The sequence below is a fragment of the Mus caroli genome, unplaced genomic scaffold, assembly GCF_978045245.1.
Source record: "Mus caroli unplaced genomic scaffold, Mus_caroli_1 scaffold_9, whole genome shotgun sequence".
Taxonomy (NCBI): Eukaryota; Metazoa; Chordata; class Mammalia; order Rodentia; family Muridae; genus Mus; species Mus caroli.
This window is the reverse complement of record NW_028227264.1, coordinates 60,625,221-60,653,155: the sequence shown is the minus strand read 5'-3', so window position 1 is coordinate 60,653,155 and position 27,935 is coordinate 60,625,221. Positions and strand designations below refer to the sequence as shown.

Genomic DNA, 27,935 nt, shown 5'->3' with positions numbered 1-27,935 from the left:
ATCATGGGTAGACAGCTCCATGGCGACTGGGAAGTGGTGTAGGGAAAGAGGTAGGCAGTTCATTTGGCTTGCATCAGAGCAGAGAATAACTCAGTTTGGGAGAGGCATTTAGGGAGGGAAGGGAAGTGGTATCAGTAAATTAGTGTAAGGAATGGTGGGCAATGTATGGCAGGCCTCATATATTTGGAAATTCATCCTGGAGCTAATGGGAACTATCAAAGAGCAATATAAGCAGTGTTTATAAAACAAGCAGTGTGGGGTCCAATGAGATGGCCCACTGGGCAGAGGTGCTTGCTGCCCACACTGAAGCCCTGAGCTCATCCCCCAGAGCCTGCCAGGTGAGGGGAGAACCAGCTCCAGAAGTTGTCCTGTAGCCTCACACACACATACACACACACACACACACACACAAAATATGTACAAATTAATACAAGGAACGTGGCAGTGAAGTGAAGGGTGAATTAGAAATGGTTTTACAACAAAAGCTGTGTCCCAGGAAGCAGGCTCAGTGCTCTAAGGCCACAGCTAGGGCTTGACCTTGGATGAAAGCAGTGGGGCCACAGCAGATTGGGGGATTTTCTAAAGCAATACAGCTAGGATTTGTGGTGGTTGGCTGTGAGTACAGAGAGAGGGGAAGGGTCACCCAGGAAAGTTGGAGGCTTTCGTACAGAGCATTTGGGATTGTTTTACAGCTTAAAATTGAAGTTGCAGCCAGTATCTCCATGGTGAACATCTAAGACATAGCAGAGAACTCCATTTCCGTTTTGCATTTCCTCTAGGAGATCATCCTGTGGAGAAAAGCACCCGAGAAACTGAGAAAACAGAGGACGAACTTTCACCAGCGGTTTGAATCTCCAGACTCGCAGGCCTCTGCGGAACAGCCTGAGATGTAAGCAGAGGGGACAGAGCAGCAAGTGCAAGAACCGGGCCAAGAGAGAAGCTCAGCTGGTTAACGACAGTGGCAGCGTGGGGACATCCCAACTCCATGTCTGTAGTCTTCCTTATCCTAGAGTGCTGCGTTTATTTTACAGTATGATTAAAGGTTTTGTGTATATACATTTTAAAAAGTGCTTCTTGGAAACACTGGAGAATTCCTAAGCTGCCTTTTTTGTTTTCTTTTTTACTGCACACTGATAAACACTCAGAAGCATAAACATTAAGGATTTTCATGTGAGTAGACTGGTATTTGTAATTTTGCTTTCTTTATGCATAATGTTGAAAATCCTTTTCTCTGTTTTCATGCTAATGATTACCTCTTATTCTCTATGTGCAAAAAATTAAATATTTTTGTTCAAGTAAAATGAGAAAACCTGAGCAGCCCTTATGTCCTACAAAGTTCTAAGGCAAGGCTCCTCAGTATTTTTGAGAATTGTGTTTATTTTTACATGTGGATCAGAAACCAACCTGGTGTTACATGGTAGGCAATTCTGGGTCTACCATTCACAGCCTCCTCAATTTTAATCTTTGGGACCTCTGAGGTATATGAAAGATTTTTCACCCCAGGGATGACATGGTATGTCATCGTGGCCCTCTTGCCCCTTATTGACCACGTTTGCTATGACGGTCTGTATCATCATGTAGGTTCTACAGTGTGGAGTTGACACATTGGCATTTTAGAACTTGTTAAACCTGTATCATTTTTTTCCATAAAGACTTTGAAACATGTATATATTTTTTAATTTAAGGACTCCTTTCCATGTGTATGCAAATCGTCACCTAGGAATGAGAGAGCTCGGGAGAACCAGCCGAAGTGTCCATAGCCGGACAATTTCTTGTTAACTGGAATATTGGCTAGTTCAAACTTAACTTCACCTAGTCTATTTTAAAAAACCCGAACCAAACAGAACAAAAAACACTAAATTCATACCATTCTCTGAAGAAGGCTGCAGTCAGCTGAGCACAGACACACTACTGAGGCGTATGGGGCAGGAGGAAGCCTGTGTGGGGGCCACTCTCACTCAGGGCTTGTTGGTTTCTGTACCAGTGTTCCTTGATACACCTCAGTACAGGTTTGTCAGTTAACCTTACTTTCTAGGAAGCTCAACAGCCCAACTTATGTTTCCTTAAACCTATTTTTTACTATGATGGCACTTTGATAAAATGGCCAGCAACCAGCCCTGGCCAAAGGTTCCGCATACCACGTCCTGGAGCAGCTATTGTCAATGTGGGTTTCTAAGGACGGCCATGTTCTCCTTCATGTAAGTGCCTGTTCAGAGTCTCAAAGTTTCAAAATGCCAAATATTTTCATGGTCACTTGCATGTATAATCTAGGAAATATTCAAGGAGATTTTGAAAAACAATTGTATTTAACCAGCCTCAAGTTGTGCAACCATGATATATAAAATAAATAATTTGAAACATAAACTCAAGTTTGTAGTTTAAATAAAATGACTTTATTTTCAAATGTTATCATTACAGCACTGCCCAGTGGTTAGGAAGACACAGTTACAACAGTGAACTTTTATTAGTCGTACTAGCTTCCGCTTTGTTAAGTTTCTGTTTTGCTTTGTTTGTTTAGGTTTTATTTATTTTATATGTATTGCTGTTTTGGCTGCAAGTATGTCTGTGCAGGCATGTGGGCAGTGGCCAAGGGGGGCAGAAGAGAGCTTTAGATCTCTTGGAGCTGAAATTACAGGCATTTGTGAGCGGCCATGGGGGGTGCTAGGAACAGAACCAAGGTAGCCAGTGCTGTTGACCACTGAACCATCTCTGGGTTCTCCAGCTTCAGTTTTAAGTAGTTATATAATGCTTTTAATTAATTTGCTTAAAACTCATATAAATACTTATTCATTCCATTTGAGACTTTTCTGGTGCATAACCAACTTAAAATTTGGGAATTTCAGTCAAAACTTGATAAATAAAAAAGTTAACTGTAGGCTAAATCTGTCTGCCCCCTGCAGAAAATAGTGTCACAGATATTCTCAATCTTAGTCACATGCCAGGATCACTTCAGGAGCTTTAGAAAAACGGTCACACCTAGATCTCACCTAGTCGGTAAAATCAGACTCTGACGGGAGTTGTGCTGCATACGTGTAGTCCCAGCATGTGTGATACAGAGGCAGGAGGACTACCTCAGGGTCAGCCTAGTCTACATAGTGAGTTCCAGCTTAGCTAGAGCTGTGTAACGAGACCCCCATCTAAAAAAAAGATTGTTTTTCATATATTGGGGCATTAACATAAAAACAAGATTATCCAGGGTTGAAGATACAGTAATCACATTTCTTGTTTTGTTTAAGTTGGTCTCTACAGCCAGGACTGATCTCAAATTCACTGATCCTCTGTCTCTGCCGCCCTGTGTTGGTATTGTAGGCTTGCACCACCATGCCTGGTTTACATGGTGCTTAGACTTCATGACCCAAGGCTTTGAGCATCTTAAGCAGCATGCTGAGCAAGCACTCTGTCAACAGAGGCTAGCTCTAATCCACCCCTCTACCTCCTGGTTTGTTTATGTCGGTTGACTGCTGATCATTTATGAAAGCATCCTCCAGTGCCTTATACCTCTGCAGAGACTTTACAGATTTAAAGTTTTTCACCCTTATGCACAGTGAGGAAAACAGGTACCTTTCTACTTTTAAAGACGGATGTTCTGAAAATCTTAGTACTTGGCTTCGTACATCATGGCCAGATTCCACATTGCAGAATACATCTTCACCCTAGTTATGCCCAATTCCATGCACCTTGCTGTTTTTCACCCTTGCTCCACTCAAATTCTAGTAAGGCTGTCCTGGGAACCTCAGTTTGTTTGTTTGCTTGGTTGGAATTTTATTTTGTTTGAGACATGGTCTCAGCATTTAGACTCGGCTTGCCTAGAACTCTTTGTAGACCAGGTTGGCCTGAAACTTGAGACATACTCTTGAGTCAAAGATGTGTACTACCATCACTTGGCTTTTTTTTTTTTTTTTTTAAGTTCAGCATTGGGTAAGGTGGACAAAGAGAAAGAAAAGAGGAAGAGGAGGGATGTAGAGTTAATTGGGGAGGAGTGGGGGAGCCTGGAGTAGGGTGAGAATTGTAAGGCAGAGGGAGAGAGTCTTGTTTCCAAGGGGGGTGAACTAACAAAGGGTTCCAAAGGGGGGGGTGTACTCCAGACTAGGAGAGTGGGAGAGTGTTGGAGGGCACAGATTCTGAACCAGGCATGGGGATTTTGTACAATGGTTAGCCAATGGTCAATATAAAGAAACAGATTGAGGTGTTCTGGGGTCCCTCTGACCTTTAGCAAGATGGCTTGGGCAGTGGTGGGGTGCAGGGAGCCTGTTGCTGGCCAGCTTACTTTACATGAAGGCCAACTGACCTCACAAAAACACAGTTTTTCCTTAATGAGGCTAACACTATAATTTTCTCTAAAACTGTGGGGAAATTTAATACTGTATCATAGGGGAGACTTGGTTGGAATAGTTGGTCCCCATTGTGGAGAAAAGTTTACCTAGCTCTGGGAATCAAAGGATCAAAGGGACCAGACTGCAGAAGGCAACACTGAAAATGAGCCTCTGTAAGTTGAGCACAGGGAAGAGGAGATAGGCTCAGGAATGTACTTGCTCATATGGCTGGAGAACTCTTGTCCTAGGAAGAAAGGAGGGAGAGTAGGCTTATAGACAAAAGACAGAGAACAAAACCTACTGGAACTGTCAATATTATCCCAGGGAAGGGATTAATACTGCTCATGTAACAGGTGAGGAGGGTAATGGGTTGCTCCCTGAAAAGCAATGTGGTATACCCCAGGTTGGCTTCTGGTTGTCACTAAGTCAAAGACCAGCTTTCCTACCTATCCTTGAGACAGACAACAAGAGAACTCTGTATACTTCTCCTCCCCTTCACCCACTCTCTGAAAGCCCTTTCTCTATCCACCCCTCAATGGTGACTCCCTGGCCTTAGTCCTTGTGGACAGTGAAATCACCAAAGAACAGCTTTCCAATAAACCTGCCTTTTCTATAATATAATCTGGCTTGATTTGGCTCATTTCACCGGCAGAGAAATAACCTATCAGAACTAAGGTGATTTATCAGATCCTGAGAGTCTTCAGAAAACGGGAGTTCACGGAGATGTGGTGATGCACGCCTTTGATCCTAGCACTTGGGAGGCAGAGGCAGAGGCAGATGGGATCTTTGTGAGTTTGAAGCCAGCCTGACCTACAAAGTGAGTTCCAGGACAGCCAGGGCTACAAAAGTGAAACCTTGTCTCAAACAAAACAAAACAGAAAACCTAAACAAAAAAGGGAAAAAGAAAAGAAAGGTTCTGAGGTTTTCATTTGTAAAGGTTGATGGTGATGGTTGAGCATTAACAAAGATCATCACTGTTCACCTTGGTCTCTGCTCCCCTCCCTTGCACATTCAAAGCTTATCTGCAAAGAAGGAGCAACTTTGTGGAGGGACAGGCAAGAAAAGGTTTGGGGAGGGTTCTTCCCAGTAGTGATTCTGGGAGGATCAGGGTTGGGGTGGTCTAATGAGAGAAGCAGAGGGTTTAGGATGGATGCGCTGTCCTAGCTGGAGGCCTGGATGATGAACTTGAAGGTAGAATCTGAGTACTGGAATATAGGTGTGGCTCTGCTTCATCAGGGTTCTGGTGGATGAGGTAAACGGAGCCTGGTTACAAAAACAGGTAGTGGAGTCTGAGGAGCTGAAGGTGGGTAGACTAGGGGGGGTGACAATTTTTATTTTTTACTTTTTGCTTTTAGATTATTTTATGTGTGTGAGTGTTTAGTCTTCATGTGTGCCTGCACCACAGGTGCGGGTGCTTGAGGATGTGGTGAGCTCCATGTGGGAATCAAACCTGGGTTCTTTCAACAAGTGCTCTTAACCACTGAGCCAACACTCCAGCTCAACATTTTTTTTAATTTAATTTTTAAATTTTATATACATTGGTGCTTTGACTGCATGTCTGTGTGAAGGGGTACAGAAGATACAGACAGTTGGGAGCCCAAGTCTCTACAAGAGCAGCTAGTGCACTTAACCACTGAACCATCATCTCTCCAGCCCAACGACAAATTCTTAACCCAGGTGTTAGGCTCCAGCTCGCTACAGCCCCCCCCCCCCCCCCCGATGGTGCCGAAACCGAGTTCCAGGTAGCCACAGCCCCTCTCCTGAATGACCACCAGGCACTCGAGTCATGACCTTACATGGGAAAAAAAGCCAGCTCTTGCCTTATACACAACCTTTCCCCTTGCCCAGAACTTCCATCATGGGTCCTTGGTCCAAGAGCTGCACCAATAAACCTGACCTTGTTCGTTACCAAATAGTTACCCATACGCCTCTCACCAAGGAGGGTTCTCAAGGAGTCCTACCCATATTATTACTGCAGACTCTGCGGATAGAATAAGTGCAGTTGAGATCGAAAGACCAATATCAGAGAAGGAAGGCCATTCGAGTTCAGAGTCCGAACTTTGAGGGTATTGACTCAGCACCAGATGGTTTTAGAGCTTTGACTCCGAAGCCAATATCCTGCAGCTCATTTTCTGAACCCAGAAAAACTGTCAAGAAGGGATAGAGACAGAGGATTGACCGATGGCGCGGGTTGGAACGAGGGCCACGCTAAAGAACAAACCAGACACAGAACAAACGAAGTTGTTACTGGGTCCAATTTTCTAAAAATCGAACGGCTCCTGAAATCAGAAACCAGATGGTGTTGGAGTCTCGGCAGAGGACTGAGGGAATGTCGCCACACATGGCTTCCCTCCTAGTGTTTGGCCAGCCAAGAACTGAATGGTCACGCCCAGACGGAACGAACAGAGGCACCTCTTTCCTTGCAACTCGGGTGGGACCGAGCGCTGTAGTAGATAGGAGTAAGATCAAACTTTAACCAGATACACAGAGCATACTTTGTGGTTATAACTTTCGAGATGCAAAGAGTACAAACTGCTCACATTAACTGAGTTCTGCAGCTCAAGGTGGAGCACATGCCTAGCTTGCTCCTGGCCCTAGCACCAAGGAGAGAAGCACGTGTATTGACACACGTGCCTCGTAAGCACCAGTTATCGTACAACCAGATTTCTCTGCAACCCGTCTTGATCTGTAGCAGGTCAAGCTACGTCCTCCAACGTTATCCTATCAGGAAACTACGGATATTAATGCACCAATCTTCTTGGAAACGCACTTTACCGTTTGAAGCCACATGATGCAGGATACTGGCTCACTGAATTAGACAGTTTGGTCACATGATGACGCTTGCACGGTTCCCCTCGGCGCATCTGTAACATCCCTTAAGATGCCTGATTACTTTCCCTTCTTTCGAGAAAGACGCTGCCAATTGCCGCAGAAAGAGTGAGAGGATGGGAGCTCGTTTCTGCCACTGTAACGTACAGAGGTCGTGCTCCCACGAAGAGGCGCGCTCCCAGCCCTTCCATCTCCTTTTCCTTCAGGCGCAAGCGGGGGCAGCCCGGTGTCTCTCTGGGTCCTTTCGCTCCGTGGGCGCCGGGGCTACGTCACCGAGCGGCGCCAGTGGTCGGGATTTTCCCCGGCTCCATTCGAGCCGCGGCCTCAATGTCCTTGCCTCGTTGTGCCCTGCTGTGGGCTCGGCTCCCGGCGGGGCGCGGGGCTGGGCCCCGGGCGGCCCCTTGCTCCGCCCTTCGCGCTCTCGTGGGGTCGTTCCCGGGGGCTTCAGGACGCGTTCCCTACCTGGCCGCCTCCTCCTCTGCCTCTGGTGGCTCCAAAGCCCCGAACACGTCCTTGTTCGTGCCGCTGACAGTGAAGCCTCAGGGTCCCAGCGCCGATGGCGACGTGGGCGCGGAGCTCACTCGGCCTCTAGACAAGAGTGAGTGCTGGAGCCTCCCGGCAGAGCGGCGGGGTCTGCGGCCCGGGCCTGCATAGTGCAATGTCTGTTCCTTTCTGGAACCCTTAGCACCCGAGCCTAAGTCATATTTAATCCCTTCTGTAGTTGACATTGACCGTTCTCTTCGGTCGAGGAGGTTAAGAGTTTTGTCCCTAAGTGGTGCGCCGCTTGTGCTTCTAGAGTCCTCATGGAGGGATTAAACAGTGAGGACTTGCCATTGACCTGATGTGGATGTCTAACAATGTTAAAATTCTGTCCGGTTGTCAAGACAACGGGTCTCAGATCCGGATTTCTCAATAAATTTACTCTCCCACGAGGCAGACCTGAATTTAAATACAAGATAAAAGTTGATAAAACTGTCTTTGCCAAAAGGTAGTATCGTCCCAGGTTCCAGAGACGAATAAAAAAACCTTAGCATCACTGGGTTGAAGTGAGTTTTGTCCTACCTGGATTTGGGTGAGCTTGACAATGGGAGGGTGAAAGGTTTCTTTTTACCAAATGACATTCTTAGAGACTGAAAGAAAACCACAGTTCTTTTAGGCACAAGCTGCCCAGGAAGGGCCTTCCTGGCTCTTCAACATTGTGACTTTAAAATATAGGCCTCATGTTGGGAGTCTGAGGCAGAGGATAGCAAGTTCAATGCCAGCCTGGGCTACAAAATGAGTTCAAAACAGGCTGGGGAAACTTAAGAGAGGTCCTATTTCAAAATAAAACATTAGACAAGGTTTCTCTGTGTGGAATGTGCTCTGTAGACCAGGCTGGTCTCAGACTCAGAGATAGGCCTGCGTCTGCCTGCCGAGTCCCCGGATCAAAGGTCTGGGCCACCTGCACCTCCCGGCTGCAGAGTGTTCTTTTTTAATGTGCTTGAGGGTATAGCCCTGGGATATATGCCTTGCCAAGCATGTGCGGTGCCGTGGGGTCATTTCCCAGTACTGTGAAATCAACTAACTAACAAGGTAGTTAGTACTCCTTCTCTTCCCCTTCCTTTCCCTCTACTTTTTCCCTCAAGATAAGCTCGAGCTGTTCTCAGACTGGGGATTGTCATTAATTACTGCACAGGCTACCGTGGCTAACACTGCTCTTAGTAGTGAATTACATCTGCCTCTCATAGCAGGACTTGCCTCTTCTTGGAAGCGATGGTTACTTGGAGCTTTGGGCACAAGGGGAGGTTTGACGGTGACTCTGTGTGTGGGGGGTAGGGGTACTGGCTCTCTCCTTGTGTGTCTGTGGTCTGTCGGTGATGATGCATTGGTGTACTCTTGTCATTTTTCTTACTCCATTGCACAGTAGCCCAAAGCTTCACACTCTCAAAGCATTCCTGAGGCCCCAGCCTTTATATTTATGACTTCAAATTCCTTTTGTTGTAGATTTGTCTAAATTGGTAAACAATTGTTAAAAAATCTTTTATAAGGTCTGGAGAGATGGCTTACAAGTTAAGAGCACTGACTACTCTTCCAGAGGTCCTAAATTCAATTCCCAGCAACCACGTGGTGGCTCGCAACCATCTGTAATGGAGTCTGCTGCCCTCTTCTGGTGTATCTAAAGAGAGCAATGGTGGTATACTCATGCATAAAATAAATCTTAAAAAAAACTTTTATATTTCTCTTTTAGATGAAGTAAAGAAGATCTTAGACAAGTTTTATAAGAGGCAAGAAATTCAAAAGCTGAGTGCTGACTATGGACTTGATGGTAAGGCTGACAACTTTTTTGAGAGTTATTTTGAACAATTTTTATCAATTTATGTGTGTGAGTATTTTTCCTACATGTATGTCCATAGCTACTTTTGTGCAGTGCCCATGACAGAGGGTATTAGATGCCCTGGAATTGGAGCTAGAGATGCCTGTGAGCCACCATTCGGATGCTGAGAATGGAGCTTGGTTTCCATGGAAGTCTCTGCCAGTAACATCTTCATAGAACTGTCACATTTTGCATTGTACTTTGTTATGTGTATTATAGTCTGAAGAAAAGTCCCTCTCCTTGTCTTCTGGGGGACTCACAAGCCCAGCTTGCCAGTCAGACTCCACAGTGCAGGAGTGTGTGTTCAGCCTGCCTTAGTGTCTGTCCTGTGTAGTTTCAGTTTTAGCTCAGCTTGTGAAAAGCCAGCTGTGCTACCAAAACGCTGATGGGGCCGGGGTTTGCTGCGGCATTTGTATATTTCGACAGTGAGGGCTAAGTAAATACTAAGCCGTGTATGCTTTGGTTTTGTGTTTTCCACAGCTCGTCTCTTCCACCAAGCTTTCATAAGCTTCAGGAATTACATTATGCAATCCCATTCTCTGGACGTGGACATTCACATTGTCCTGAATGATATCTGCTTCAGCGCAGGCAAGTGCTTAGAGAGCTTTTAAAAACATAGAGTTGAGGGGAGGAGAAGGAAGAAGAGGTGGAGGAGAAGAGAAGAGGAGTATGCGTGTATGCCGTGACACTCATTTGGAGGTCAGAGGACAACTTTAGGGAGTCTGTTCTCCTTCCAGTTGTAGGTTTCAGGGACTGTATGACACTCCCTTCCCTTGCTGAGCCATGTCATTGGCCTGCTGAGAGGATTTTTTAAAAAATTATTTTTACTTTATGTGTATGGGTGTTCTGTTTGCACTACATGCATGAAATGCCTGCAGAGGCCAGAGGAAGGAATCAGACCCCCTGGAACCTGAGTTACAGATGGTCATAAGTTGCCTTGTGGGTGCTGGGAACCAAACCTGGGTTCTCTGGAAGAGCAACCTTGAACACTGGACCATCTCTCCAGCCCACTGTGAAGATTTTTTTAAAGAAATGATTGTGTGTGTGAGTGTGTGTGTATGTGTGTGTGTGTTTTATGTGTGCCTGTGTGTTCCTTTGGGTGCACATGCAGAAATAGAGGAAGACAGCAGGGTCCTGCTCCACCACTGACTCTCATTAACCCTGGAGTTGGTCTGGTGGCCAGCAAGCCTCCAAAATCCTCCTGTCTCCCTGCCCCTTCCCCTTCCAAAGCTGGGGTTAAAGATGTGCTTGGCAGCCTCACCCACCTTTTTAGGGATGTGCTGGGATCTGAACTCAGGTCCTCATGCTTGCACGGGGAACATTCATGTTCTCTGAGCCACCTCTCAAGCCCTAAGAATTTTAGGAATATTAGTGGGTGTGCTTTTTGTTACTTCTCATTTATTTCTGTAGCTAGCAGAGCTTCCTTGTTTTAGGATAGGTCCTGGCATTGTACTCTATAACTAAGTCACTGTGCCTTTCCATCAAATCCCTTCATCAGTTAGTAAGTCCGACATAGGCTGTCTTTGATCCATCATCCTCTGCTCTGTTAGCATAAAGAGCAGCATGAATGGAATAGAATTAGCACACAGCACCTTTCATCTGTTTCTTCTATTGGATTCTCTCTCCTTTGTAAAAGTTCTGTCCTGAAAGAAAAACAAAGCAGTAGGCATGGTGGCCCACTTAGTCCCATCCCTTTGGAGGTTGAGGCAGGATTTCTTTGAGTTCCAGGCCAGCCTGGGTTATAAAGTGGCCGTGTCTCAAAACAGAAACAAAGTAGGAAGCTTATTGTTTGGTTTCCATGGGTGTCTTGGTACCTTAATTATAGTGTTAAGTGCGTTTGACACTTAGATCTTTAGCTTGTAACAGACACTGAAGGAGAACCTGATAAACAGCCAAGTGAGACTTATGCCACTCTTCTCTCAGAGCCACTGCAGGTGTGCAGAAATCTTAGTTGCTTCTCTGTGGTCTTTGAAATTAAAAAAAAAAAAGAAAGAAAGTTACTGAGTTGGAGTGGGGTAGCTCAGGGTTTGACCCTGGGCTTAGTCGGTACAAATTCCTGCGTTCCAGCCACAACAGCAACACTGTCCAAAACATTTCACAAAAAGAAGTTCTTGTCCCTCTAATGTCCAGGCTGTGTGTGTTTATCTCCTGCTGTGCTAACCTTTGCATGTTCACACTGAAGAGCTCAGAGCCTGATGGGTGGCAGCTAGTGTTTTGTTTTGCCAGACCTGGGAGGTTTGGGGAAGGAAGGAATAGAGTGTAGGGTCCTAGGGAAGGGGAAAGGAGGGGGCCTCTTGCTCTACAGTCCTGGCAGTACCCACTCAGAAGAAATGGTTTCCATGGTACAGTGGGTTCTACGCTGGCAGGACTGCAAGTTTGAGGTTTAGTTATGAGTATCTTACAGAGTGAGCGTGCTAATGTGCGATGTTACTTTACAGCTCATGTGGACGATTTATTTCCATTTTTCTTGAGACATGCCAAACAAATATTTCCTGTATTGGAATGCAAGGATGATCTACGTAAAATCAGTGACTTGAGGATACCACCCAACTGGTTAGTTCTTTTATTTACTGACTCCGAGTTTCCTAATTTGGGGAAACTAATGTTGATGCTTTTATTTTATACTAGATAACAAATCATAGAGTTGAAATTTTGTTTTCCCCAAAGACAAAAACAAAATAACCGAGGAATTGGTTCTCTCAGACATGTTACTGGTGTGTGTGTGTTCCTTTCCTCCTGTTGGAGCGTGGGCTGAGGTTTCCATGGGGTGGATTTCTGATGGAGCTCTTTTTCAAGGTTGTCCTAAGTTGTAGTTCTGATACATTAGCTGACTGCCTGGATGTCAATCGTTCTTTCCCCGTGGCTAGAGCTGCACGGTCTCGTAGCACTGTGGCACCTTTGACATACTCTGCCCAAATACTATGAGCTGTTTTCTAGACCTTACCATTTCTAACCTTATGTAGGTCTAGCCCAACCCTTAGCCAAAACGCCCCGACACACCACACATGGTGACTTGAGGACTCCACTTTCTTCATCTTCTCTGCTCTTTCACATTTGGCCATTTAAGTTCCAGCTGCTTCAATCCAGATTGGAGATTGTGCTCAGTTGATAGAGCAGTTTCTAACAGGAACTTGATCCCTAATATAGCATGACACCACAGGCATGGTGGCACGTGCCTGTGATCTCAGCATATGGGATGTAGAGCCAGATGGATGGTTAAGAATTCAAAGGTGCCGGGCATGGTGTCGCACACCTTTAATCCCAGCACTCGGGAGGCAGAGGCAGGTGAATTTCTGAGTTCGAGGACAGCTAGGGCTACACAGAGAAACCCTGTCTCGAAAAACCAAAAAAAAAAAAAAAAAAAAAGAATTCAAAGGTGCTGTTTGTGGAGGCACACACCTTTAGTCCCTGAACTCAGGAGGCAGAGGCAGGAGGATTTCTATGAGTTCAAGGCCAGCCTGGTCTACATAGAGAGTTCCAAGACAGCCAGGGCTACACAGAGAGACCATGTCTCAAAAAACAAAACAACAACAACAACAGCAACAAACTAAAGAAGAAGAAAAAAAAAAAGAGTCATTCTTGACTATCTAGCAAGTTAGAGGCCAATGCAGGGCATTGAAAAGAAAGTTAAATTTAGCTACTGATGGCAGCTCTACAGCTGACCTGCTGCCTGTTAGGGCAGCGGTTGCTCTTGGCTCAGTTGCCTCCTCCCTGTGTCCTGTGGGATGCAATAAGGACCATCTCCAGTGCTCCCTTCCTGCGGGAGTTAGTCCTCACTGCCTGTTGTTTTTTTCCCAAACAGTTGCTGCAATATTTTGCCCAGTTTTGAGTTTACATATGGTGATAGGGTACATCTCACCAGTCAGCCCGAGAGTGGCCAGAAGCAGAGGTTCGGTGGCTGTATTTATTTATTGATACTGACATTACAAAGCCTGGGGGTATTTGCTTTGGGGCCTTTGGGTTCCGAGTTGTGGGAGTGATGGAAACATAGCTGTGGGACCAGGGCAGCTTAAATCCGGTAACACGGGAGATATCCAAAACATTTACTTGCATTTGAGGTTCCTGTCCTCCAGTAAATGCTGCTCTTGGAAGGCTTGTTATTTTAAGGTGGGTTATACAGCCTTCATTGAGTTTTTCAAACACTGTCTGCTAGAATGGATTATGGGGCTAATAGAATTAAGCACTTTATCTGCTCATATTTTAGGTACCCAGAAGCCAGAGCCAGACAGCGGAAGATAATATTCCACTCAGGCCCTACCAACAGTGGGAAGACTTACCATGCCATCCAGAGATACCTGTCAGCGACCTCCGGCGTGTACTGCGGTCCTCTAAAACTGCTGGCGCACGAGATCTTTGAGAAGAGCAATGCTGCTGTCAGTACTCTACAGGGTATTCACTCATTTCCCCAGTGACTTCTCTCTCTTGGGGTGAAGGCACACACACTGTGGGGAAGGAATGCACAGTCCCTCACTGTTGGCAGAAATGCCCGTTTCTGTGCGCCGGAGAGCTGGCAGGTGTGAGAGAGAGGTGATGGCACTGACATGCCTGCTGGATCCTTAGCTCAGAGGAAATGTGACAAAAGACCTGGGATCCTAGCACATGGAACATGGAGGCAGGCCTGGGCTACTGTCTCAGAAAAAATAATAAGATTATCAGGGGTGAAAACAAGACCTAGTTCAGAGAATGAAATAAAGTAATACTGAATATTTTCTGTAGAGAGAATTGCAGAAGATCATATGATGCCTGTCAAAAGCTCATGCGTTTCATTTCTGTCTTTTTTTTTTTAAGATTTACTTATTTTATGTATATGAGTACACTGTAGCTGCCCTCAGACACACCAGAAGAGGGCATCGGATCCCATTACAGATGGTTGTGAGCCACCATGTGGTTGCTGGGAATTGAACTCAAAACCTCTGGAAGAACAGTCAGTGCTCTTAACCACTGAGCCATCTCTCCAGCCTCACATAATTCTTTTTTTCTTTGTTTGTTTTTGGCTTTTCAAGACAGGATTTCTCTGTGTAGCCCTGGCTGTCCTGGAACTCATTCTGTAGACCAGGCTGGCCTCGAACTCAGAAATCCGCCTGTCTCTGCCTCCTGAGTGCTGGAATTAAAGGCGTATGCCACCACTGCCCAGCTCCCACATAATTCTTTATGTATACATTGTGCATGTTTTTCTTCACAACAAAGACCTGGTGTTTTGTTTTGTTTTGTAGTTTGTTAACATAACTATAGCATATTTATCTGAAAGAATATTTAGTTGATAGTCCACTATTATTTACTACTTAATTCATATTCAAATTCAAGTTTTGTTGGGCCAGAGAAACAACTCCACTGGTTAAGAGTACTCGCTATCTGAGGACCCGCGTAGGGTGGCTCACAGAGTGCCTCTGGCTCCCACTCTAGGGGACCTAGCACCCTCTTCAGCCTCTGTGGTGCACATACACAGATGTAAAGTATGAAATACCTTAAAATGTTTGTGCGTGTGTCGCTTGTCAAGTAACCTCCTCCCTCCTAGGAGCTCGTCTAAGTTCCCACATGCTGTGACCATTTTCTAGTTTATGCTAATCTCAGAATTCCTCAGTCAGTCTTTGTCTCCTGTAACCTTTTTATTTTTTAAATACTGTAGGTTACTTGTGGACTAGACTTTCTCAGATTGAGCACAAAACAGCCTTCGTTCTGGAAAGCCTTGCATTCCTGACTGAGTACCCCAGTATACCATACCGCAGATGTTGCTTCTTCTGGGGGGGGCGGGGTTAGACCAGGGTCCTTTTAGTCTCAGGCTCCACTCATAGTGTTCTTGAGTATGGCAACAGTTCATGTCCACTGGATTAACTAACGCCATTAGTGCTGAAGTATGCAGAGAGAAATTGAAAGCTCAGTGATAGAGCACCTGCCTGGCTTAAGCAAAGCCCTGGGTTCACTACTCACCACTGCAAAGGAAACGGACCAAATCCAGAGCCAGAGCTGTTGGCTGGGCCATGTGGTGCATGTCTATAATCCCAGAACTTTGGAATTGGACGATCAGGAGTTCAAATCATCATTAGTTATATAGTTAGTTTCAGGTCAGCCTGGGCTACATGAGACTCTGCTCAAGATACAGAGGAACCACTACAGTTTCTCTCTCTGCTGAAGGTTCTGATTGAACATTTCTTCAGATTTATCTAACGTGTACAACAAAGTAGCTGTGTGTGAGGAGTGTGGAAGTAAAAACATTGGGAGTCGTTGATTCGGTTACTTGAATAAGTTTGATAGTAATGGAATGAATCCTTTTCAGTCCTTGGCTTTTTGTTACCATTTTTAAGTCAGAGATAAGACTGGGTTTCTTTTTATCATTCCAGGGTGTGCCGTGTGACTTGGTGACAGGTGAAGAGCGGCTGACAGTGGAGCCTGAGGGGAAACAAGCCACTCATGTCTCTTGCACTGTGGAGATGTGCAGTGTTGCAACTCCTTGTACGTATCTGCTGTTCAGAAAACTAGGATTGGGGGTTTCAGTATGGTTAAGCTTAAGATATAGGACTTTATGGTGAAAAGTGAAAAATCTAGGAGAAAATTGGAGACTAAATACTTAACCCTTTCCAGCAAACCTTGCTGTGCTTGTTTTCCTTTGTCTTCGATGAAACAGAATCCCAGTGCTTTAATCCTATCGTTGAGCAGAGGCAGGTGGATCTCTGAATTCCAGGACAGCTGGGCTACATAGTGAGACTTTGTCTTCCAAAAAATAAAAGTCAGACATAGTCTATTTATTAAGATATATATATATTAAACATATAGGTTTATCCATATAAACTGTTTCTTTTTTTTTTTTTTTTTTGGTTTTTCAAGACAGGGTTTCTCTGTGTAGCCCTGGCTGTCCTGGAACTTACTCTGTAGACCAGGCTGGCCTCGAACTCAGAAATCCGCCTGACTCTGCCTCCCGAGTGCTGGGATTAAAGGCGTGTGCCACCACGCCTGGCTACGTAATCTTTTTTATGACAAAAATTCTTCATTCCCCTATTAAGGAATATTTGGGTTGTTTACATTCTGTCATGGGTTGGGAACGTAGCTTAGTGGTAGAGCGCTTGCCTTGTAAGTGCAAAGCCCTGCGTTCAGTCCTCAGTGCTGGAAACAAAGGTCTATATTATATATAGTGCATTAATCAACTTCTGGCTTCATTTATGGAACTACTGAAGTGTAAGTAAACAAAGAAAATAAATATATATAATTTTCCCATCCCACCTGTCCCCAAACAATGATTTTTTTTTTCCCCCGAGACCGGTTTCTCTGTGTAGCCCTGGCTGTCCTGGAACTCACTTTGTAGACCAGGCTGGTCAGAAATCTGCCTGCCTCTGCCTCCCAAGTGCTGGGATTAAAGGCGCCACCACCGCCCAGCCCAAACAATGATTTTTAATTAATCCTGTGGTATATATTTTCTTAACTTTCTGTGCTAGTATTCAGACTTTGTTATTTATATGTAGGGTATGAATATAAATATATTAAATATAGTAAAGATCATATGGTTTTACTAACAGCTTGCTTTTGTTTTTAAAATCAACTCTTCAAATAGATAGTTTTAAGTTTTTCAGTGTGTTTTAAAAGTCATATAGCATTACAGTGCAAATGGCACACTAAAGTCAAAAGTCTCTGCTTCCTGCTTTTTAGCCTATTTGTCTTAACATGATGAGTAATTTTTAATCTGGTTTCCGAATATAAATTAGCTTTTTTTAATGTTCTCAGTTCCTTGAAGATGGAATTGAAAATATGACTTGCGGAAATGGTGTAACACAGGAGTGTTGGGGCCTTAGAAAACAGGCTGAGGGGTTGCTTTGCTCCCATGTGATGGGCTGGGCATGAGCAGAGCCGGCCTGAGGAGTCCTTCCGTCCTCTGTGCTTGCTGCTTCTGAGCATGGTTTTGAGATTATGTAACCTTGGTTGGCCTGGCACTTGCTATATGGACCAGTCTGCTGTCGGCCTCATAGAGATCTGCCTGCCTCTGCCTGGCTACTGTCAGGATCCAAGAAGCACACTACCACTTAGGACTAAGATTTATTTTAAAGTGTGTGTGTGTGCGCGCGTGTGCTCATGCATGTGTCCTTAGAGTTCAGAAGAGGCCATCAATTGTAGGTCCTCCAAAAGCACCCTCTGGTACCTATCAAGCTGAGAGTGATAAGTTGTTCCTAGTAGTCGGAGTCAGCAGGGTGTGTGAGGTTACAGAGATACGCTGGAGGAGACTGCTCGGAGTGTGGAGTGTGGTGGTGGGATTTGAGTCTCATCCCTACTTGTCTGGGCCTCATTTTACTTTCCTGTCAATAAACTCAACCCCAATACCTCTAACCATGTTACCTTATGGTTACTACTTAGAGCAAACGCCTTAGAGCAAGCCTGTTAGAAAAGACACACCTAGTGAGACCTGGTAGTGATGCTGGAGACAGGGAGTTGGTGTTGGAGTTTAAAAGAGACTTTTGCTCATGGACACTCTTTTTGTTCTAAGATGAAGTGGCAGTCATAGATGAAATCCAGATGATACGAGACCCAGCCAGAGGATGGGCTTGGACCAGAGCACTGCTAGGTGAGTGGTCTACTGCTTCAGTCAGCTGCTGCCTCTCTTCTTCAGGAAAGTTCACTGAAAAGTCACAAGTATAAGCTTATGTTGTTTTAATAATGAAAAGTTCTCCATTTGTGTGTTATAAAGTTAACATAACCAAATGCCTAAAATAGAAATGTTTGAATCTCTGAGGATGTAACCAATGGTAGAAAAGCTCTCCATTTGTGTGTTATAAAGTTAAAATAACCAAATGCCTAAAGTAGAAATATTTGAATCTCTGAGGATGTAACCAATGGTAGAGCACTCTCCTATAATGGGAGGGCCCTGGCTTAATCCTTAGCACCAAAAAATAAATAAGTAAAAATAAAAGTTTGGGGCTGGGGACATACTCATTGGTAGAGTACTTTCCAGCAGTCCATGCATGACGCTCTGGGTCTGATTCCCAGAATCCTATAAGCAGGGTGTGGTGGAGTGAATATTCCAGGTCTTGTCCCAGCACTGGGGAGGAGGAAGCAGGGCCATCAGGAGTTGGGAGGATTATCATGGACTCCACAGCTAGTTCAGAGCCAACCTAGGCTACCTTAAGATTCCGCCTCAAAAGGAAAATGGAAAGAAGGTGTGTCTAGCCATAGTTACAGTCACTGCTAGTGTCTGATATGGTTCATGGCAGCTTTTTTGTGCATGTGGTGTTTGAAGGACTTAGAACTCTGGCTTCTTTGCAGTTGTGTTGTCATAGGTATTGTTCCATTCTGTAGACGAGTCCTTGTGGGTATTGTCCACTGAGAAGCACTACAGCAGTTTGTTTCATGGGCTGAAACATTCTCCCGGTTACCAACAGCGTAGTAGTAGACTTACTGGTGGATGTAGCTTTTCACTTTTGGTTTATTTTTAATTGATTTGATTGTTTGTGGGGTCCAAGAATAGGAATTCTTGAAGTTCCCAGGCATGAGTGAATGTATAATGCCTGATTTTTGAAGTGATTTTTTTTTCTTCTTTTCCTTTCCTCGACTCCTTTCTTGCTTCTTCCCCCTGCCCTCAAGCAGGGATTCACTATGTAGCTCAGGCTGACTTTGACCTCTGGTTCCCCCTGCCCCAGCCTCTAAAGTGTTAGGGTTATAGGTCAGTTCCACCACAGCTAGCTTGGAATGAGTTTTGATTCAGCATGCTGTAGTAGGGCAGGTGTTTCCAGATAAAAAACAAATGGCTGAGCCCAGAGTTTGCCTGTCAGACAGTATGTGAAAGTGGATCTGCTCTGACTAAGGAGCTTGGAGCCTCTTTGCTTGTTAGCCCAACACTACTGCTTGTAGCACCACGGCTTCTGTAGATTTTTGATTTGAAGAACACAGGCTTATGACTGACACCCATCACTAAGCATCATGGTGCCAGCATCCTGTCCTTCTTGGCCTCACTCTGCAGTGGTGTCAGCTGTGTTCAGAGCATGTTATGGGCTTGTAAATTTGTAGAGCTAGGCTCCATCTTTACCCAAATTAGGCTTGAGTCAGAGAGCCTGAAAACACTGGACAGTTACAGTGCTGAGGAAGGGGACAGACAATGTAAACCCTCTGTGCATCTACAGGACTCTGTGCTGAGGAAGTCCATTTATGTGGAGAGTCTGCTGCTATTGACCTGGTCTCTGAGCTCCTGTACACCACTGGGGAGGAAGTAGAGGTAAGACATGTCCCTTCCTTCTCTGGGGCTGTGCCACAGAGCCGATTGTACCTGTGTGCCGACTCGTAAGCTCTAGCCTGGCCCAGTCAGAACTTAGTACACAATGAACAAAGTACGCATGTGTATGCAGCTGGCAGAAGGAGACCCCTGATTGCATGCTGTCTAAAAGAGTAGTTTTATTTTTTAAGACAGATTGAAAAAAGGAAATCTTTATTTTCTTATAGCTGCCTGGCTCGCGCGCGCGCGCGCGCGCGCGCGCGCGTGTGTGTATTTGAGCTTCATGTGGGAGATAGTTCATTCTCACAAGATATCTTAGATTCCTTGTTTGTTTGTTTGTTTGTTTGTTTGTTTGTTTGTTTTGGAGGGTGAGGCTGTTTGATTGTATTTTTGTTTTTGAGATATGGCCTCACTGTGTACCTCAGGCTGTCCTCAAATTCATGGCAGTCTCCTGCCGTCACCTCCTGAGTGCTGGGATTATGGGCATGCACTGTTGGACTCAGTTTTCAAGCTTTTGTCTTCTTGAAACCCTTTTGTGTACTTACTTATTTGTGGTGCTGGGAATGGAGCTAAGGGCCGTAAGCATGCTCTGTCTACCACTGAGCTGCATCCGTAGCTCCTGAGTAGGTGTCATTAGAACTCAGAAGTCAGACTGTTACAGAGTCTGCAGCTCAGCCTGGGTTTGTAGTGGTCTAAGTCTTGTTTATCTTGTGTTGGAGCTTTTGGAATTTATCAATTGTCAGATCTAGTTTACAACCCTTTTGCATGTATGAAGTTACAGTTAAAGAACTGGTTTCTTCTAAAAACTGTCCTTATTTTGCCTTCCCAGAATTCCTTAAGGTAGTAAAATTGTACGTTGCTTTTCTCATTGCTATTGCAAGGTAGATGAAGTAGCTTGTGGAGGGAAGGAAGGCATGAAGGTAGGAAAGGAAGGAAGAGCGGGCTTCTCTTGGCTCGCATTTTCAGGGTTAGAGACAGAGCAGCTGGTGCTGGTGCTTGGCCAGCGTTGCTTTTTCTCCTCTCTGACCCCAGCCACGGGATGGATGGTCTTACCCACAGTTCAGGTGGGTCTCTCCTGCTGTCTCACCCTTTAGGGAAGAATCTCATAAGGCACATGCAGAGATGTGTTTCTGTGGTGATTCCAAATCCAGGCTGCCTGACAGTGAAGAGTAGCATTTACAGACGTGAAGAGAGGCCTTACGGTGACCTATTACAACAGACGCGTGCTCCACTTTGAGGAAGATTGAATGGAATGCAGTGGGAGGAATTCCAGATTCAAATCTTGAACTTTGCTTGCTGCTTTGGGCCCTGTCTGCAGCCGACCACAGAAGGCTGAAAAGATGAGCCTCTGGCCTCGTCTTTATTGGACTATTTGACTCTGCCATAAAATGAAAATATCAGTAATCTTTTTGAAGCTGCCACTTTGTCCTGAAAATTAGTGTACATTAAAGTTCTTTAAGGATGTCACACAGTAATAGTAATTCAGGAGTGCCAAGAGTTGGCGGTAGCACAGCATCTGAATGGAGGTTTCAGGACTGCCTGCCTTGCAGTCCCCTGGCACTGACTTGGGGCTACTTTTCCACGCATGTCTTTATTGCAGGTTCAGAAGTATGAGAGGCTTACCCCCATTTCTGTGCTGGATCATGCGCTGGAGTCTTTGGACAACCTTCAGCCTGGGGACTGCATTGTCTGCTTTAGCAAGAATGACATTTATTCTGTGAGCCGACAGATTGAAATTCGGGGACTGGAATCCGCGGTGATATATGGCAGCTTGCCACCTGGTAATCACTGACTGACATCTCACCTTTGCCATTTAGGCTGAGATATAGAGAGAGCACAGAAAAAAATGGAATTGATGTGAACTATTCCTTCCAGGGACCAAACTTGCTCAAGCCAGAAAGTTTAATGACCCCAACGATCCATGCAAGATCCTGGTAGCCACAGATGCAATCGGCATGGGACTTAATTTGTAAGTAATTTGTTTGTGATAAGCAGTGGGTTGGATGGCAGGGGTGGTGGTGGTGGTGGTTTTAGTTTTCTAGTTGGTTAGGATAGAGATAATGATGTAGATTTGAGCTTTATCTTCTTACACACCTTGGGAAACAAAAGAGAATATCACGGTCCTGGGGTTTGGAGTGCCCCCTCTCCCAGGGCAGACCAGTTGCCTTTGCTTTGTTTTGGGTTTCTTAGTCATCAGGTACGCAAGCGCCTCCTGCTGGCACTCACTATATCTAAGTAGTGAAAGTGGCCAGATTAAGTTCTCAAAAACCTTTGTTTGTGTGGTCCAGGCTGTCCAGGCTGCCCAGGCTGCCCTGTCTTAAGCTCAGTATGGAGCCCATGCTGACTGAGCCCTTGGCCATCACTCTGTCTGTCTTCTTAATTTTTTTGATCTTTTTAAAGGATTAAATTGTTTTTACATTCTGAGTAGTTTACCTACATGTTACGTACACGCACCACATGTGTGCAGTCGTGAGGGGGTCAGATCTGTGTGTGTGTGGGGGGGGAGGGGTATTTGCCTGATGTACACTTGTGTGCTTGGTGCTGTTAGAGAGGTGTCATATCCCCCAGGACTTGAGTGGCAAGTGGTCGTGAGCCACCATGTGGATGCTGGGAATAGAACTCAGGTCTCCTGGAGGAGCAGCCATGCTCCCGACTGCTGAGCCATCTCTCCAGCCCCATTTCCTCCTGTTTTTTGAATAATTGCAAGATTAGATGACATCCTAAATAAGAGTTGGGCTGAGCACGTCTGTGATGACTGATGACCCAAGTGACGGGGGCTGTGTATAGTCTGTGGGGTCACTTTTATTTCTGTTTCAGGAGCATAAGGAGAATTATTTTTTACTCCCTTATAAAGCCCAGCATCAATGAAAAGGGAGAGAAGGAGCTGGAGCCCATCACCACCTCCCAAGCCCTGCAGATTGCAGGCAGAGCTGGCAGATTCAGCTCACACTTTAAAGAGGGGCAGGTTACCACAATGCACCGAGACGACTTGGCTTTATTGAAGGACATTTTGAGTAGACCTGTGGATCCTATACAGGTAAGGCTTAGCATGTCATCAGGGTGGCGGCAGCTGCTGCTGCTGATGTGTGCAGGATAGTCACTAGCCTAGCCACTTGCCTCAAGTGCTTGGAAACAGAGGCCTGCTTGAGCTGGGGAAACCATGACATGAAAGCTCTCCTTGGGCCAGAGAGATGCCTCTGGAGTTGAGAGCGCCTGAGATTGCTTCCCAGCAGCCATGCCAGCAGCTCATAAGCATCTGTAACTCCAGCTTCACGGACCCTCTGTCCCTGCTCAACCCCCATCCACCTACCTAAATTAAAAGTAACTAGATAGGCTTTTCTCTGTTGTTTTAGAGAGTCAGCGATACCTCATAGAGAATTGTGTACAGTGCAAGACCCAGGTTCAACAGGTTTAGTTGGCCTGTTTTCCTTGCTGTGAGTGCAGAGAGTCATGTCAGGAAAGTGGAAACGTACAGAAGCTTGATAGAGAAGAAGCTTGGCACTGGGTTGTACAGTCGCAAGCAAGGACTGACTTAAATAGGTGGCTATTGAATCATTTTAAAGCAAGCTAACTTTAAGAATTTTAAGTTTCTAGAAATCTACTTATTTCATTTGTGGCTTATTTCATGTGTCTCTCTCCCCTTCGTGTACTTAGCTGTGGGCATTGCTTAATACTGCAGTGTAGAAAGCCGGCTGATCTCCAGAGAAGATGCCTTCTCGGGTTCTCTCACCCATTTAGAAGTAATTGGGATTTCCTTGTCCATTCTTATTCAGTGGAGAGAATTATAATTGGAAAATTATTTCATTTTTGGTATTTTGTTGGATCATAATATACTCTAGAAGTCTGACTAAAAAGTATCAAAGAGCTACATGATTTACTTCATTAAATAATCCTATCAGCTTTTCTGATTCCAGTAGGTGGTTAAAATGGTCGTGTATCTTTCTCTATATTACTGAAATTCTTGGCATGGGACTTGTTTGGTAAGAACTTAGCCTAGTGTAGGATATGTTTGGAAAGAAGAAAATCTTTTTGAAATAACCAAAGAGGAAAACTGAGCTAGCTCACAACTGTGGTGTCCTTTCTTCCGCAGGCCGCCGGTCTCCACCCGACTGCCGAGCAGATTGAGATGTTTGCCTACCACCTCCCGGAGACAACGCTGTCCAATCTCATTGTAAGTGGAAGCTCTTTCCCTTCCTTCTTCTTGACATGCCTCGTCAGTACTGGCTCCCTGTGTGGACAGGTGTCTGCCTTTGTGCATTTGCCACTCAGGAAATGTATATCGCTGGTGAAAACTGCCAACATCTGGGCGTGCTGGGTGTGTCAGTGCACACCTGTAAGCCCAGCTCTCAGGATGATGAGGCTGGAGGCCCTAGAATTGGAGGCTAGCCCAGGGGCGTAGTGAGCCTCTGTGTCAAAAAAGAAGTTGAGGTTAGGAAGAGGGTGGAGAGATGCCTTAGCTTTGGGGCGCAGTACATGAAGCATGCCTCTCCTGAGGTAGGTCCGCTGGGATTAGAGAGGTGTCCTCTGGTTTTTCGAGACAGGGTTTCTCTGTGTAACCCTGGCTGTCCTGGAACTCACTTTGTAGACCAGGCTAACCTCAAACTCAGAAATCCACCTGCCTCTGGGATTAAAGGCGTGTGCCACCATGCCCTGCGGACTTGAGTTCTTTATTCCTGCCCACTAGGATATTTACTCCAGGCCTTCCAATGACTTCATTCTATTTCACCCCCAGGATATTTTTGTAGACTTTGCACAAGTTGATGGGCAGTACTTTGTCTGCAATATGGATGATTTTAAGTTCTCTGCAGAGCTGATCCAGCATATCCCACTAAGTCTCCGGGTGAGGTATGTGTTCTGCACAGCCCCCATCAATAAGAAGCAGCCTTTTGTCTGCTCGTCGTTGTTACAGGTATGTCTTTAGCTCCATGCTACTTTGAGCTGTTCCAGATTGATCTACTTTTCTCCAAACTATGCTTGGAAGAGTACCCTAAATACCAGATACTTTGTGAAAACTTAAGCATAAACTGGCTTCGTAATTTTTGAAGGAAAACCTTGCCTTGTATTTGGGCCTGGGTGGTGTCATCATTGTAAGCTGAGACAGGCAGTTAAATAAGCACTTGGAGGGGGATTAGGGCTTGGTGGTACAGTCCTCAGTCCTTAATGTAAGGGCTGCACCTCTTTTCCTTCTCAGCCATTTGCTGTGTTGTGGTGTGATTTGTGGAAAGCATGGGATTCTAGGAGCAAGGGCAGCAGAGCTGAACTGTACGGGGGCCTCTCATGCCTGGAGCTCCATGCTGGGCTGCTCGCTTCATGCCGCTAAACTCAGGCTTCCTCTCTGGACTTGCCATTTCTACCACAGGCCTTAGCATTCTGTGTATCAACTCTACTTGAACTAAATCATTACTGAATTTACCTTCTAAGTTATTGTAAAATTGTATAAATAATACACAATACTTGTGCCAAATTAACGCATTGCAGATAGGTTAATTATAGTCTGCCATCCCCACCTGTTAGAGTTTGTTTCACATGGCATCTGCCTGCATTCATGAACCTGTAGGAATTCAGTTTTGTTTTGTGGATGTTTTTGTATAAATGTGAAATGAATTATTCTGCAACTATCTTCCTTTCCCCTTAACGTTGTGCCCTAGAGGTCTGTGTTTAGGTATTTCTCTGCAAGTATGTTATTAGTGGGAGAGCCACGATAAGGGTGTGGGGTGGGGGGCAGTCTTCAGCTATTGCATGCTCACATGACTGCAGCTGGTTCCTGTGGCCCTGGTCCTGTTTATGCCATTCCCCAGGCAAAAATGAAGCAGGAGCTTCTGCCAGGAGGGAGGATGACAGCCTTGAACGTGAAATCTAGAGAATGTCTTATTCTGGCATCTCATCCCTCCTGAACTGTAAGGAGCTCAGTCTTGCTGATGGCCTCTCGTACCACTTGGGACAGTGGTTTTGAGAAATCAGTTGGATTCTCAGGTCATCAGACTTAACAGCAAATGCCTTTGTCAGTATTGATGCCCCCAGTTTAATTTTAAACAAACATTTTAAGCTCAACATGGTGACAAACTCCCATAACCCCAGCGCTCAGAAGGCAGAAGCAAGAGAGTCAGGAATTCAACGCCTCTGTTGTTTAGACAGCAATTTTGAGGCCAGGTTGGCCTATATAAGACCTTGTCTCATCTAAATAAATCCTTATAAAGTATTAAATTTTTTAAAGGAATTATTTATTTATTTTATGTATTTGAGTGCACTGTAGCTGTCTTCAGACACACCAGAAGAGGGTCTCAGATCCCATCACAGATGGTTTTGAGCAACCATGTGGTTGCTGGGAATTGAACTCAGAACCTCTGGAAGAGCAGCCAGTGTTTTTAACCACTGAGCCATCTCTCTAGCCTCCTATTAAATGTCTTTTCAAATAGTAGGAAAGCGTTAAGTAGCAATGAAACCAGCCTGTCTTTTGAAACAACCACAGCTTACAAGTTACACTTCCTTTTTCTTCCTAATTACAGACCTAAGAGATTCTATTTATTTTACCAAACTTTCTTCTTCCTCTTAGTTTGCCAGGCAGTACAGCAGGAATGAGCCCCTGACCTTTGCATGGCTACGCCGGTACATCAAGTGGCCTCTGCTTCCGCCTAAGAATATTAAAGACCTCATGGATCTTGAAGCAGTCCATGACGTCTTTGATCTTTACCTGTGGCTAAGGTACCAACCCTTTTCCTTTCTATGCTCACAATTTTCTAACTCAGGGCAAATGAAAGGTCGTGTGAGTGGGCTTCTGCTCCGTCAAGGTAGAAAGTTTACTTAGTGAATAGTCTGTATTATATTTTCCATAAAGGTGCTTGAGTTTTGCTTATACTCATTCCTGAAAAGACTTCTAGAGTCTGTAAGATAGCCTAATGAGGGTGTTAACCCCGCTAAATGGAAGAGTGGTCCTCAGTCCTGGGGGTAGATGGGACTGCCAGGGTACATTATGTTTCAATGGAAGCCAACTTTGTGGAGTTGGTTCTTTACATCCATGTTTTCTGTGGGCCCTGTGGCTCTCACTCAGGACAGCAGGTCTGTGACGCAGTCACCTTTATCTTCTGAAACATCTCTCCAGCTCAGATCCCGAGTTTTCACAGGGTTTCCAGCCTGCTACCCTGTGCAGTAATGTTTGAGAGGCAATCTCTGCAGTGGTGTATATTAGAATCCTGTCGGGTGGGGTGCGGACATTGCCTCGGGCACGGGGGCAGAGAGAAAGGCTGCACAAAGGCACTGTTGGTAGAAAAGGAACCTAGTCAGAATGTGGGTAGGTTGGTAGAGGTGGTTTGGCTGTCGCTCTAATGCTCTTTTTTTCTTTTCCTAGCTACCGATTTATTGATATGTTTCCAGACTCCAGCCTTGTTCGAAGTCTCCAGAAAGAACTGGATGTCATTATCCAAGAAGGTGTGCACAACATCACCAAGCTGATTAAAATCTCTGAGTCACGCAAGCTTTTGAATCTGGAGAGCTTACCATCAGGAGACCAGTCACAGTTGTCAGGAGCCTCCAAAAGCCCAGCGAGAAGGACACGTGGCACCAAAACTACAGGGAATAAGGCCACAGAGCCACTCAGCCCCAGTGACAAGGAGCTGCCCCTTGCCTCTAGGCTGGTGCAGCAAGGACTCCTCACTGCAGACATGCTCAGGCAGCTCCAGAAGGAGTGGCTGACACAGAAGCCAGAACACAGCAGAGAGAAAGTGGGGACACGGAGAAAGAAGAAGGACCCCGACTCCGATTAGGTTTTTTTAATTTTGCAAATAAAAATCAATTTTAAATCCTTATGCACACGGTATTCTCTGCCTGAGGCAGGATTGTGGCCAACTTGCACTATCTGGTTTGTTTGTTTTTTTTTAATTGCACAAAAAAGTAAATTCCTAAAGCTACTTAAATTACTTATTACAGCCTTTAAAATAGAGTGTCTTTGAGGTTTTACTCATTTTTGTAATGGCCTTTTGTAGAGTAGCCCAAGACACCTCCGTTTGAAGTTCCGCATGGCCTAGCATCAGTTGACTGGGGAATTGTTAGCCTGTTGACGATGTCACGGATGGAATTCTTTGGCACACACTGCTGTCTATTACACCCACTACCAGAGATTGTTCTAGAAGCTGGAAATGCACACTAAACAAGATGGAGGACGGCTGAATGGAGCAAGGACGCTTGTCGCTAGTGCACTGCTGTAGCCACAGTGTATGGCCTAGAGTGGGAGCTTCCATGTTGAAATGGGTGATAGTAA

The 27,935-nt window shown here is 45.2% G+C and overlaps 2 protein-coding genes across 4 annotated transcripts in view; both read left to right on the top strand.

Annotated features, from left to right (window-relative positions):
* Vps26a (VPS26 retromer complex component A) overlaps positions 1-1,736 on the top strand; it is a 30,449-nt gene extending 28,713 nt beyond the window's left edge. For both annotated transcript variants that reach the window (XM_021174545.3, XM_085842841.1), the window contains one exon: positions 780-1,736. In XM_021174545.3, coding sequence (XP_021030204.1) covers positions 780-893 — 114 coding nt within the window. In that variant the 3' untranslated portion in view covers positions 894-1,736. The remainder of the gene's footprint in view (positions 1-779) is intronic.
* Positions 1,737-7,416: 5,680 nt separating this feature from the next.
* Supv3l1 (Suv3 like RNA helicase) lies at positions 7,417-27,483 on the top strand. 2 transcript variants are annotated; one of them, XM_021174957.2, is made up of 15 exons: positions 7,417-7,740; positions 9,370-9,447; positions 9,976-10,083; positions 11,934-12,048; positions 13,700-13,868; positions 15,834-15,945; positions 17,963-18,040; positions 19,593-19,684; positions 21,282-21,462; positions 21,557-21,650; positions 22,499-22,718; positions 23,772-23,852; positions 24,414-24,590; positions 26,235-26,383; positions 27,027-27,483. In XM_021174957.2, the coding sequence occupies exons 1-15, from the start codon at positions 7,470-7,472 to the stop codon at positions 27,439-27,441; spliced, it is 2,340 nt and encodes a 779-aa protein (XP_021030616.1). In that variant the 5' UTR covers positions 7,417-7,469; the 3' UTR covers positions 27,442-27,483. The 2 variants fall into 2 exon arrangements, with proteins under 2 accessions (XP_021030616.1, XP_085698966.1); XM_085842840.1 differs by lacking the exons at positions 7,417-7,740; positions 9,370-9,447; positions 9,976-10,083; positions 11,934-12,048 and having other exon boundaries at positions 13,776-13,884.
* Positions 27,484-27,935: the final 452 nt, after the last annotated feature.

What these genes read in the sequence shown, in the direction of transcription:
- Supv3l1 (XM_021174957.2), top strand. Translation starts at nt 7,470, where the DNA reads ATGTCCTTGCCTCGTTGTGCCCTGCTGTGGGCTCGGCTCCCGGCGGGG. An exon ending in CACTCGGCCTCTAGACAAGA is followed by an intron (nt 7,741 to 9,369) that starts GTGAGTGCTGGA and finishes TTTCTCTTTTAG; the next exon opens with ATGAAGTAAAGAAGATCTTA. An exon ending in ATATGGCAGCTTGCCACCTG is followed by an intron (nt 21,463 to 21,556) that starts GTAATCACTGAC and finishes TATTCCTTCCAG; the next exon opens with GGACCAAACTTGCTCAAGCC.